Genomic DNA, 13357 nt, shown 5'->3' with positions numbered 1-13357 from the left:
CAGTCCTTTTTGCTCTTGACAACACAACTATAGCACTCTTTTCTTAGGGAAGTGGATTTGATATTAAAACTCATTTAACTTTTTAGGATTTCTTTTATAACTCCGGCTTTATTTAGAGTTTTGGCAAGCATGTTTTAATATGTTTGACATTTCTTGCTTCTTGACTTGTCTTTGGTTTACTCACCATAACGGGTTGCTTCTTTGGGAGGTAGGCCGTCAGAAGAAAGGCAGCATCCTTCACATTATCCTTTGTGAGCTCTTCTGTTATTTCATACAGCAACTGTCTGGGTGACAAGTCTAAACATGTAAGCTATTTTTTTATATAAGATTATAGTAAGATATTCATAGCACTTTGCCTACTCAGTTTAAGATCTGAAATTTTGGACAAGGAACTTTGATGGCAAATATTTAGATATAGGGTCTAAATAAATAAATAAATGATTAAAATGCTTCGTACACATTCAGAAGGGAACTAATGTACCAATCAAAAAAATTTTTGTGTAAGTTTTATCGTTTGGAAAACTCACCGATAACCAGATACCTTTCCTCTCTTAGGGAGTTCTTCCTGAACAATCTCTTTAGTAAAACCAAGTTTCTGGAGTAGAGAGGGACACTTAATAATGTAGAGAAGCTCTGCTATGAGAAAAGTATCATCCTTATTAATTAAGTCCTCGTTGATGAGAAATTGGAAAATATCCTGGGCTGATTTCACTGTTTCCAGCTTCTTTAACGGGATGAAATCAGAACAGAGAAATTTCAGGCCTTCTACATCTTCCTTCCCTAAGTTTTCATCAATCGATAGTAGCTGCTGGCGAAATACCACATTGTCGTCGTCAGCCATGAAGAAATATTTTCTGAGGAGCTAAAATCTCTAAAACAGGAGGAAAAAAAAGTAATGTTCAGCATTTAGAAGTAAGGTAGTGGAAAAAGAAAAAGTCTCCCTGGAAGATAAACACTTATAAATTCTCTCCTAACCAACCAAAAGCGAACACTTTTGCACAAAACAATTACTGGTAACAGCAGCAGTTATAGGAAATAATATCAATCTAAATTAAATTTAAATAATTCAGCAAAATATCACAGATAAGGAGAACTGCTTTTGTAATGTCTAGAACATTTTTTAGTTTTTGCCATGCACACTTTTACACACTAAAGAAATCAAATATATCAACTGTTCCATGATCAGACCTTTCCTTCTATTACACTGAAACATGACACTGGCATCTATTTGGTTAAAAGGTTATTTTCAAAGGTAACCAACACTATACTAAAATCCTGACATAATTCATCTAGAGCCTTGGTGGAGCAGTGGGCTAATGCCTCCTTAAGTAACACTAGCTGTTTGCAATTATTGCAGGTTCGCATCCCACCAGGCTCAAGGTTGACTCAGCCTTCCATCCTTCCGAGGGAGGTAAAATGAGGACCCAGATTGTTGGGGGCAATTAAGCTGACTTTGTAATAATGCCGCTTGGGGGGGGGGGCGAAAGCCCTAATAATAAGCAGGCATATACATAGAATGAAGGCTACTGCTAAGCACATTTGATTTGTGCTTTAGATTGTAAGCCGCCCCGAGTCTTCGGAGAAGGGCGGGATATAAATGGGATTAAAATAAAAATAAAATAAAATAAATCTATTTGTTAAAATAGCTAAACATTAAGCAGCATGGTGGATAGGAACGCCAATCCATATTAAGGCAAGAAATCAGATAAAAGAAGGCGCAATTAAAAAATTTCCCATAAAACACCATGAAATGCACCCATTCTAAGGAATAGGACTCCCGCTTCTTGATCACCACTTGTTGTTTTAGGCAGTTCCATCTATTTATTCCATACTTAGTTTGATTTTAATCCGATTAGAAATTATCAAATTTAAGATTAAAATACTTTCAAGGCTCCCTCAAAAAATGAATAAAAGTACAAATATTCAAATACTAAATTTCTATATAAAAGTAGTCTTTAATAAGAGCAGTATTAAAAATGTAATCATAAGTCTCAGTAAAATACTTAGTCAAAGTCTTATTTGACCGCCAGTTTGGTGCAGTCTTAAAAGCTCTGGATTGAAGGCCAGGAGACCATGAGTTCTAATTCTGCCTAACGCACAAAGCAGGCTGGGTGACTTTAGGGCAAGCAGTCTCAATGTTAGGAAGAAGGCAAGAACAAATCACTTTTGAAAAACATTGCCAGAAAAACCTGCATAAGCTGGATCCAATAATTGCAGGGAGAGGCGTAAGAACAAATTAAAATAATCAATTCCAATTGACCAAGAATAACACCATAAGAAAAAACCCAAGAAATTCAATGTTTCGTCCTGTGTCTTGTGGACACCTGATCCACTCCAGAGCTCAGTGTTTCCCCAACCACTGCTTAATAAATCCCCCCCAACTTGATTATGCAGCTATGTTGTTCAGGTGTTCCCTGGCAGCCATACAGTTATTTTTTAAGTAATCTAGTCCAAGGTATTTCAGATTTAAAAGTGAAAATCACAGCTCTCCATGGGGGCTGAAAATGTACCACCAACCAATAGAACTGCTTTAATATAGTTGTCAATCATCAGTCAGTCTAAATCTAGCAAGTAAGTAATTTCATTATTACTTTAGTAAGTAATTTCAGTAGGTGCAAGGTGAAGATATATGTCAGTGGTGGCAAACCTTTTTGAGACCAAGTGCCCAAACTGCAACCCAAAACCCACTTATGCATCACTGGGTGCCGGTGGCATGGCCACCGAGTGGGCAATGCTCTAGCAACCCGATCCGGGCATCGGAGGCCTGTAAAATCAGCCATGTGGGTGGGAGTGAAATCACTCTTCAGCCCTAGAAGCGTTTTGCAGGCCTCCGATGCCCGGATCGGGCTGCTGGAGCATCGTAAAATGCTCAGCTGGGGGGCGTGAAATTGCTCTGGAGGCTTACCTGGACTCATGCTGCAGCTGCCTCCACCATCCAGCCCAGATCCTCCCAGCTCTTGAAGCTGCTCCATGACTCTAAGTGCAGAGAGAAAGAGAGCAAGAGCGCAGGAGCATGTGGAGAGGGGGTGGGACAGCCTGGCCCCACCTCCCTCTTGGGTGATGGTGCGCATGCCCACAGGGATGGTCCTGCGTGCCACCTGTGGCATGCATGCCATAGGTTCGCCACCCCTGATATAGATACTCTCCTACAGCTTCACCTTGTACCTACCAAAATTGCTAATTTAAAAGATAAATACCTCCAGAGTATATCACACTTCAGAGCAGTACAGGTAGTCCAGGACATAGGAGCCTAATAGAGCCTAATGATTATCATTAGACTGATAATCATAAAATGAATCAAGACTCAATATTACAACATTTTAAAATCAAACTCATTAACTGAACCAAATGGGTTATTAAATGAACAAAGATTTGACTTACTATTTCCTCAATGGCTGCCTGAACTGATTTTCCCGCTGCTATTGCAGGCTGTTTCCGGCTGCCAAACACGTTTCCGGTTTCAGTAACCACAATTGTAAACTGCCTCCCAAGCAGGCAGCATTTGTTGCTAGGCAGTTCAAGCTTCTTCAGAGGAGGGAGAACTGTATAATTGCAGCTGCCACTAAAGTACATTAGCTTAAGCGTCTCCAGAGGTTTACAGAAATCTCCGATTGCTTTTAAAAAACAAAAACACACACACTTGCTGGCTATTAGCTTAAGCATCTCCAGCCAGGTATGGGGATGGAGTTTACAAAACTTTTGGCTTGCAATAGTAACTGAGATGGGATGGACCTTGAGGTCATCTAGTGAGTCTAACCCACTCTTCTCACAAGAGAGTGTAGTACTGTACTGTATTTCTGATAAATGCCTATCCAGTCTTTTCTTTAAAGCCTCCAGTGAGGGAACACCTTTAATTTAAAACCTTTTTTTAAAACAACAACAACAACCACACTTCCCCTGATCAGCACAAGCCTCTCCAGGCAGAATCTCTGAGGGGTCTGTGCTAGGAAGAGGAGGCAACAACAGCCACATGCTATAAGTTTCAGGCAAACGCAAACAAACAATCTTGCAAAGTACTGTACTTACAAACACAATAAAAAGCAGAGCAGTTCCCAAAGTGATTACAAACAATACAGTACAGTACTTTAGAGTAACAAAAAAGAATATTTTAAAATACTTACAGAAGTTAATTTTAGCTCTCTACAGTACTGTAGTCCTCAAGCCCAGCAAGCAGAAGATCTTCCATGCAGCTCCAGGAAAACAAAAACAAAGGGTCCCGCAGTCCTGCTGGCTGCAAAAATCACCGGATCTTGTTTGGCCGTGTGACCAGGCACACACACACACACACACAAAAACAACACCAAAAAACAACAACAACCCCACCCCTTCTGGCTTCTCCTAGGCCTGAACCAGAAACCAGCTCCCAAAAATCAGCCCCAGCCCCTCTTCCTCCAACCAGAAAATAGGCAGAGGCCAACTTTTAGAAATGCAAATTCAATAGTCCTTTCAGAAAGATTGGAGCCAGGAAGCTAGAAGCTGAAGAGATTAGAACAGGGGTTCCCAACCAGGGGTGCGAGACAATATTCCAGGGGGTGCGAAAACTTGGGTTTTCAAAATTATAGTGAATATGCATCATTTGTTGCCATTATTTTGAACTTTTGTAAGGGGTGCGAGAATATATCAGAAGCGTTCTAGGGGTGCGGGGTATAGAAAAGGTTGGGAACCCCTGGATTGGAAAGACCCCACCTGTAGTGTATGCGACCAAAAGCATACACAGGATGTCAGCACAGCAGGGGACTGGACAGCTCCAGGCTATAACCGTTTTTGGCGGGAAAGCCTGCTTGCGAACAAAAGCCTGACAGCCCGAGGCATCATCAGCTCTGGCGGGAAGCCAGGGGTTAAATCTATTGGTCACCTGCACTGGCGGGAAGCCCAGGTTTAAATCCAGTGGATGGCATTCACCTGGGCAGGTATAAAGAGATGCCAGGTAACCCCTTTTCCCCAGCCTTGTTCCTGACCCCAATAAAGAAGTTAATACCCAGTTGAGTGTCCGTCTCTGTGTGCGACCACGCGACTTAACACTGGCAACGAAGGTGGGATCCTGCCCTGGACATCGCTAGCCGCGGACGAGACCCCATCGGCAGCACCAAATCAGGACGCAGGACGACTGTGGGTTGCGGGATCGGAAGCTGCGGCAGAAGATGTTCGCAAAACAGAAGCTAACCCTGAGGGACGTTCAAGAGGAGTTCCTAGCCTGGGACGTGGCCAAGGAGTCCAACGCAAGGGAAAGCGGAGCCATCCACCAGATGAGCGGCTGCAGCGGAGCAGAAGAGCCAGCATCCGAAGTGGACGCCATCAACCAAAGCCCTCGTCCCTTTACCACCACCCGAGGCAACTTGAGGGAGCCAAGACCGGCCGCGGAAGACCAGAAGTACCAGGAATGCAAGTGCGGGGCAAACAACCCCCAGTCTACCCAACCCTCCGGTTACAGTGCGAACCGGCCCTGGTCTACCCAGCATTGTGGCTGCAACCCCCGGTCTACCCAGCACGGCGGCTGCGGACAACCCCGGTCTACCCAGTGTTCCGGCTGCAGCACAAACAGCTCCCGATCTACCCGCTGCGCAAGTTGCAGAGGACAACACCCCCGGTCTACCTGCTGTTTCAAAACGGCAGTGTTGGGCGTGTGGAAAGACCGGGCACATCGCGTCGGTCTGCAGGAGCAAGCAACGGGACAACCTGCACGAAGTGGAAGCGGAGTTCCAGTCCGCCACAGGTACCGGGGAGAGGTTGCAGCGACAGACAGTCAGCCACATGGAGGGACGGGTGGCTGTTTGTTCAACAGGGTCCCCTCAGACACTCACTCCAAAAATAAAATTAAGGGTGAAACTACAAGGGATCCCCTGCACGATGGAACTGGACTCGGGGTCAGATGTGTCGATCATCTCCGCCAGAACGTTTAACGAGATTTGCGAGCGGAGCGGCCAGTGGGTTCCCTTGAGGTCATCCAGACTGACCCTCTCTGACTTTCAAAATATGCCGATAAACGTTCGGGGGGAGGCGTCACTGATGGTACAGTACAGGGGGTTCTCGGGCAAATTAAGTGTATTGGTCGTGGAAGGGCAACGAACCAGCCTCGTGGGGTTAGGGTGGTTCAAAGCGCTGGGCATTGGAATCACCGGGATTCACCAGACACGGAGCCGCCATTCACTTGAATCTGTCTGCAAAGATTTTGCAGATGTGTTTGATGAGCAGTTAGGGAGGTACACAGGCCCCCCAATTTCGTTTAAATTAAACCCCCAGGTCCAGCCCATCAGAATGAACGCTAGAAGAGTCCCGTTTGCGTTAAAGCACAAAATAGAGCGGGAACTGGACAAGCTGGTAGACCAGGGGGTGTTAACTCCAGTCGATGGTGCGGAATGGGAGACCCCCATCGTGACGCCCCTCAAGGCAAATGGCGAGGTCCGTATTTGCGCTGACTATAAGGGGACAATGAACCGAGCCCTGAGCACACATTCCTATCTGGTCCCCGCCGTTAGCAGCATCCTCGCGTCCCTGCAAGGCGGGTCGGTGTTTGCCAAGCTGGATCTTGCCCAAGCTTATCAGCAACTACCGGTCGACCCGGAGGCTGCTAAAGCGCAAACGATAGTCACACACAAGGGGGCGTTCCGGGTAGACTGGCTGCAGTTCGGGGTAAGCGTAGCTCCTGGGATTTTTCAAGAGGTTATGGAGAAGACTCTCAAGGGGATACCTGGGGTTTGCCCATACTTCGATGATGTCCTAATTGCAGGCAGCTCCGAGGACGTTTTGGCAGACCGTCTGAAAGCTGTGTTAGAAAGGTTTAGGGCTGCAGGACTGAAACTCAAGAGGGACAAGTGCAAGATTGGGGTGACTGAAACAGAGTTCCTAGGGTTCAGGATTGATGCTCAAGGCATCCACCCATCAGCATCAAAGGTCAGGGCAATCAAAGAAGCCCCAATTCCACAGAATAAATCAGAGTTGCAGGCCTGCTTAACTTTTATCACACCTTCCTGCCACACAAAGCAACTATAGCGGAGCCTTTACACAGGCTGCTTGACAAGCAATCACCCTGGGTCTGGTCTACCACACACACGAACGCATTCAACGCACTGAAAACCCTGTTAGCAGGCAATGCTACAGTCACACACTTCAGGGAAAACAAGCCAATCTGTATTGCGTGTGATTCATCCCCTTACAGGATTGGGGCAGTCCTCAGCCATGTAGAAGAGGATGGGACTCAAGCCCCCATCGCATACTACTCCAGGACATTGTCAGCTGCAGACAGGAATTACGCACAGATTGATAAGGAGGCACTGGCAGTGGTCACAGGAGTAAAGAAGTTCCATGATTACCTGTATGGTAGGGACTTCCTAATATACACGGACCATAAGCCACTGTTAGGATTGTTCACAACTGAAAAACAGACACCACAAATTCTGTCACCCAGGATGTTACGTTGGTCCATTTTTCTGTCGGCATATGCATGCAAGTTGGTACATAGGCCAGGCAAAGAGATGGGGGCACGCAGATGGCCTCAGCAGACTGCCCCTAAGGGACACTGAGCCAGACACCGCGCCTGCTGCCCAAATACTGGCAATACAGGAGCTGCCTGAATGCCCTCTCAATGCTAAGGACGTGGCCACAGAGACCCCCAAGGACAAAATCCTGAGCAGGGTGCCAGTGGGTGAGCAGTGGGTGGCAGGACAAATCACCAGGGCAAGAGTTCATTGCATACTTTTCCAGAAGGCATGAACTATCAACACACAAGTGGTGTCTGTTGTGAGGAAGCAGAGTCATTATACCCAAAGGGCTAAGGGAAAGAGCCCTTCAGTCACTGCACGAGGGGCACCCAGGGGTGGTAAGGATGAAGGCTCTGGCAAGGAAATACCTGTGGTGGCCGGGGTTGGACAAGGAAATAGAAGGGTTAGTTGCAGGGTGCTATACGTGCCAGAGGTCACGGCCTGAACAACCACATGCACCAGTACACAAGTGGGAGGAAACACACACCCCATGGTCCAGGGTGCACATAGACTATGTGGGGCCTTTCCAAGGACACACATTCCTAGTAGTGGTAGATAGCCATTCTAGATGGCTGGAGGTGGTCCCCATAGGCAATATGACCTCAGCAGGAACCATTCAGGCATTAAGGGGGCTGTTTGCAACCCATGGTCTTCCAGATGTAATTGTGTCAGATAACGGAACACAATTTACTTCATCGGATTTTCAGGTGTTCCTGAGGACCTTGGGGATTAGACATGCCACTTCAGCCCCCTTCCATCCGGCCAGTAATGGGTTGGCGGAAAGATTCATGCGCACAACCAAGGATGCCCTCAAGCGCATTGTTCAGGGGGAATGGAAGCAACGGCTGGCCACCTTCCTTCTTCACCAACACTCAACACCCTGCTCCTCAACTGGGAAAAGCCCAGCTGAACTCAGATGGGGCAGACGTCTGATAACGACACTGGACAGGCTTCACCCCGACAGAGTAGCAGCAGACGTCGGACCCCCAAACATCAGGAAAGTTTTTAGCACTGGGGATTCCATCTGGGCGAGAAAATATAGCTCAGGCCACCCATGGGTGCCAGGGGAAATAATAGCCCAAACAGGGCCCCTGTCCTACAAGGTAAGGGTGGAGGGGGGACTCCTGTGGAAGAGGCACCTAGACCAGCTAAGGAAAAGGGCTCCTGAAAGGATTTTTGAGGACACACTGGGATCCGATGAGGAGGAGGAGGAAGCATCAACACAAGCACCCAGCAGTGCTACCAGAGGGTCACAAGGGCAATCCTACGCCAGGCAGGAAACCAGCAGTAGAAACAGGGAAACTCCAAACCCCAACGAAGGAAGGGCTCAACAATACTATCAAAGCGGCCAACTAAACCCCAGCATTACACAAGCCCCTGGAACAACACACACACACACACACAACAATCCACCACCTCCACAGCAACCAGGGGGAACAGGTGACAGCACACCACCAGCAGCTGGAACAGTCCTAAGACAGTCAAGCAGGGCCCACAAGGCTCCAAGCTATCTCTTGGACTATGTGCGTTCCTAAGGGGGGAGGAAGTGGAAATGTCAAAGAAACTAATTGAAGGTAACAAATTGTACATAGTTAATAAGTTGTATATAGTTGGAGAGAGGGGATAACCCCTCACTATGGGGGAAGGGGTGTAGTGTATGCGACTAAAAGCATACACAGGATGTCAGCACAGCAGGGGGCTGGACAGCTCCAGGCTATAACTGTTTTTGGCGGGAAAGCCTGCTTGCGAACAAAAGCCTGACAGCCCGAGGCATGATCAGCTCTGGCGGGAAGCCAGGGGTTAAATCTATTGGTCACCTGCACTGGCGGGAAGCCCAGGTTTGAATCCAGTGGATGGCATTCACCTGGGCAGGTATAAAGAGACGCCAGGTAACCCCTTTTCCCCAGCCTTGTTCCTGACCCCAATAAAGAAGTTAATACCCAGTTGAGTGTCCGTCTCTGTGTGCGACCACACGACTTAACACCACCCAAACTCAAAGGACAGGAAACATAATATGATTAACCCGCCACTACCAAAAGGGCACAAGTACGTGACACAGGAAACACAAAACCTCAAACAGGAAACAACCTCAAGAGCCCCAGAAGGTATAAAAAACCCAGCCACATGTGGTCAGCTGCCCCAGAGCCTCATGTTCAATAAACTCCAACCTTTTTTCTAAAACAGTCGCCATTTTGTTATTCCCGGCAAAAATCTGATGAAGATTTTTCTTTCAACAATCATTCACAAGGAGTGCAGCTTCACTTAAGATCAGTTGTAAACCTCCATTCACAACAAACAGCTGCTCTCTACCTTTTTTTTTTTTTTTGGTTAAATTTCTATTTTTCCCCCCACCCTGATCCATTCTCAAATTTCCTGCAGGTCCTGATACAAGAGTTTGGGACAAGTAGAGGGATATAAAAATAAGAACTGAATCACATCACACTTTAATCCAAATTCTAAATGGCACTGCTTCAGGTGGGGGAGAGGGGATAATAATAGGACATGTTCTGGAACACAGTAAATTACAAGCTAAGTATCATCTAAGATTAGTCCTTCAGGAGGATTTTACACCAATGTATTTCCAAAGGTCTATCCCACCTTATCTCCCGAGAGAAGGAGAAAGAAAGGGAGAAAAATAGAGGGAGAGAGAGAAAGGGAGAGGGAAAGAGAAGGAGAGAAAGAAAGAAAGAAAGGGAGAGAGAGACAAGGAGAAAGGAAGAGGGAGGGAAATAGAGGGAGAGAGAGAAAGGGAGAAATAGAGGGAAAGAAAAATAGGGAGAGAAAGGGAGAGAGCGAAGGAGAAAGAAAGGGAGGGAAATGGAGATAGAAAGAGAGAGAGAGGGAAAGAGAAAAATAGGGAGAGAGAGAAAAAGAGGGACAGAGAGGAGAGAGAAAGAAAGAGGGAGGGGGAGAGAGGGAGAGAAAGAGAAGGGGAGAGAGAGAAATTAAATTAGTAACATGATTGTTAAGTGAATCTGGTTTCCCCACTAACTTTGCTTGTCAGAAGGTTGCAAAAGGCAATCACATGACCCTGGAACAATGTGACCATCATAAATATGAATCGATTGCCAAGCATCCGAATGTAAATCACATGAACCTGAGGATGCTGCAACGGTCGTAAGTGTGAAAAATGGTCATAAGTCACTTTTTTCAGTGCCGTCGTAACTGAACAGTCACTGGGCGACTGGTGGTACTCAGACATTGCCTTGTCCTAAAAGTGGTGCAATGGATGAAAAGGTTGAAAAGCCCTGTTTGGTTCAGAATATTTTTTTTCTTGTTTTCCTGCTCTAAAAACTGGGTGTGTCTTATGGTCAGGTGCGTCTTATGGTCCGAAAAATAGGGTAGTTCTTGCCTTGCTCAGCAGTGCAGGTTGATCCCTTTGCATCGTCCCACCCTTCCTTTCCTCACACAGCCTGTTACTTGACCACAAAGAGCTGCTGCCCAGCACATTAGATTACAATAAATTACTGGTTGACCTCTACCTTCTGGAGTGTTCAGTTTCTAATTTTATGGCCTGTATCAATCAGATTATTGAATGGTGTCTGAAATGCAGCCATCTAACACAGAAATCCAAGCCACATGGAGTGGAGCCTTAAGAGCCAGACTAGAGTTTACAGATGCTCATTTTTCATAAACTAAATCCTTGGCCAGGAGGCAGAATCATGCATCTCCTTCCTTGTGATCAGAGTTACTGATAAAACACACTATGCAAATACACAGATCTGGGTCAGTAAAGAATCCATATAGATAGTCTGACAGTATTTCTTATTTCTTTGAATCCACAGGTGTTATGTATTCACATATTAATAATGTTGTATATATGTTAAACAGGGCTGAGGTAAAAGCCGCGGCAGCTTTTGACAGCTGTCAAAAGCTGCCGGACAGAACTACCAGGCGCCAACCGACTGACAGCTCTCGGCTGTCAAAATCACCTGGTAACAGCACGCGCTACCGATGACAGCTCCAAGCTGTCAAAACCAGCCGACTCCGATTGGTGGAAGCAAACGGCGTGGGAACCCGGCTCAGCCCTGATTGGTTAACCTATTGACAGCTGCCAGTATAAATAGGAGCCATGTTCTTCTGTTGTTTTGCCTGGTTCGTAAATAAAGTTAAGTTGCTCAACTTGCTGTCTCGCCTGCTTCTTCGCTAAAGCACTGGCGACGAAGGTGGGATGCCTGCTTGCATAGCTGAAGTCACCGCCTAAGGGGAAAAGAGATTTTTCCCTTTAGCCTGAGCTAGTCACTTGCTGAAGTCACTCGGGAGCCTAACTCCCATACAACGCAAGCAGCTGCACCCACGACTAGACAGACAGCATGACGAACCACGGCCACATTCGAGAGTTCAACACCCGCCACCCAGAATGCTGGGAATCTCATCTGGGCCAGGTAGAAGGATACCTGGTGGTAAAGAAGATTACGGACGACCGGGCGAGGGCAGCCACCCTCCTCTGGCTCAGCGGGCCCGCTGTCTACGATGCCGCTGTGGGACTCTTCAGTCCAGAACCAATCGCCACAATCTCCTACGCTGATCTCACCGAGGGGCTGAGTAAACACTTCATGCCCACCAAGTCAGAGCTCTTCTGGAGGGTAAATTTCGCCCGAAGAGTACAGCTCCCTGACGAGCCCGCCAATGACTTTATAACCCGGGTCAGACACGCCGCACGGCGATGTCGGTTCCCGGACTTAGAGGACCGAATCCGGGACCAAATCGTCATAGGGCTTAAAGATGAGCGGCTGAGGAGGAAGCTGATCGCCAAGCCCGAACTGACACTGGCTGAAGTGGCGAGGGAAGTCATTGCCTACGAGGATAGCCACGGTGACAACCAACGTTCCCCTGACAGCGGGCCCAGCGGGTCCGTGCACCAGGAGGACGGTGGTTTCAGCGGTCCAGAAGATGATGACGTCTCCATGGACATCGATGCTGTACAGCGGTGGTTCGAAAAGCTCAGGCTGCAACGCAACAACAGAGGGGGCCCTGCCAACAACCAGAGGGGCGCTAACTACCAGCCAAACAGGGCTAAATGTGCCAGCTGCGGCGGAAGCCACCCGAGAGCAGCGTGCCGGTTCCGCAGTGCCAAGTGCCATGGATGCGGAAAGACAGGTCACCTCAAAGCCGTGTGCCGCAGCCGGAGCCGAGAAAATCTGCATGAACTGGAGGTGACGTCCGCAGGTATGAACCAACACACACCCAGGGTCAGGCACAATTCCAAACCCCTAGTGCTAAACGTGAAGGGAAGGGCGAGGGAACACACAGTCCACAGCACCCTTAAGCCCAAAGTCAAGGTGGACGTACTGATTCATGGAATTCCCTGTGAGATGGAAGTGGACTCTGGGTCCTCCGTCTCACTCATTTCTTGGCAAACTTACAGGGACATTTGTAACCGCAGTAGAAAACGGCCCGCCCTTCGCCCCACCAAACTCCGCCTAGCGGATTTTCAAAAAACGCCCATTAAACTCCGGGGAAAGGCTTCCGTCCCAGCGGAGTTCAAACAATTTAAAGGACCCCTCACTATACTAGTGACCCAGGAAAACAGGACCAGCCTGCTAGGACTGGACTGGTTTGAGGAGCTAGGGATAGCGTTGACAGGCGTCAACGCCATTCAGCTGTCAAACTTAGAATCCGTCTGCCTTCAATTCGCGGACGTCTTTGACAGCTCGCTAGGAAAATACACAGGGCCGCCTGTATCATTAAAACTAAACCCAAATGTAATGCCTGTCAGAATCAAGGCAAGAAGAGTTCCCTTCACCTTAAGAGAAAAAATAGAAACTGAACTAGACCAATTAACTAACTTAGGAGTCCTAGAACCAGTAGAAGGGGCAGAGTAGGAGACACCCATAGTGACCCCAATTAAGCCAAATGGCCAAATAAGATTATGTGCT

At 47.4% G+C, this 13357-nt stretch overlaps 1 protein-coding gene across 5 annotated transcripts in view; it reads right to left on the bottom strand.

Moving 5' to 3' along the window:
• The window catches only part of CASP10 (caspase 10), a 44163-nt gene that overhangs the window by 18852 nt on the left and 11954 nt on the right, over positions 1-13357 (bottom strand). For 3 of the 5 annotated variants that reach the window (XR_014491303.1, XR_014491304.1, XM_083353542.1), the window contains exons 1-4: positions 4122-4279; positions 3382-3614; positions 528-871; positions 185-284 (exon numbers count right to left, since the gene is read on the bottom strand). Coding sequence is in view for 3 of the 5 variants with exons in the window: in XM_083353542.1 (XP_083209668.1) it covers positions 185-284; positions 528-841 (414 nt within the window). In the remaining 2 variants the exon portion in view is untranslated. Of the gene's footprint in view, positions 1-184; positions 285-527; positions 872-3381; positions 3615-4121; positions 4345-13357 lie in introns of those variants that run through there. The other 2 variants (XM_083353543.1, XM_083353544.1) reach the window with 2 other exon arrangements.

The sequence above is a fragment of the Vipera ursinii genome (genome assembly GCF_947247035.1).
Source record: "Vipera ursinii genome assembly, chromosome: 1".
NCBI classification, from domain to species: Eukaryota; Metazoa; Chordata; class Lepidosauria; order Squamata; family Viperidae; genus Vipera; species Vipera ursinii.
The sequence above is the reverse complement of the archived record's forward strand: the minus strand, read 5'-3'. Positions and strand labels throughout refer to the sequence as shown.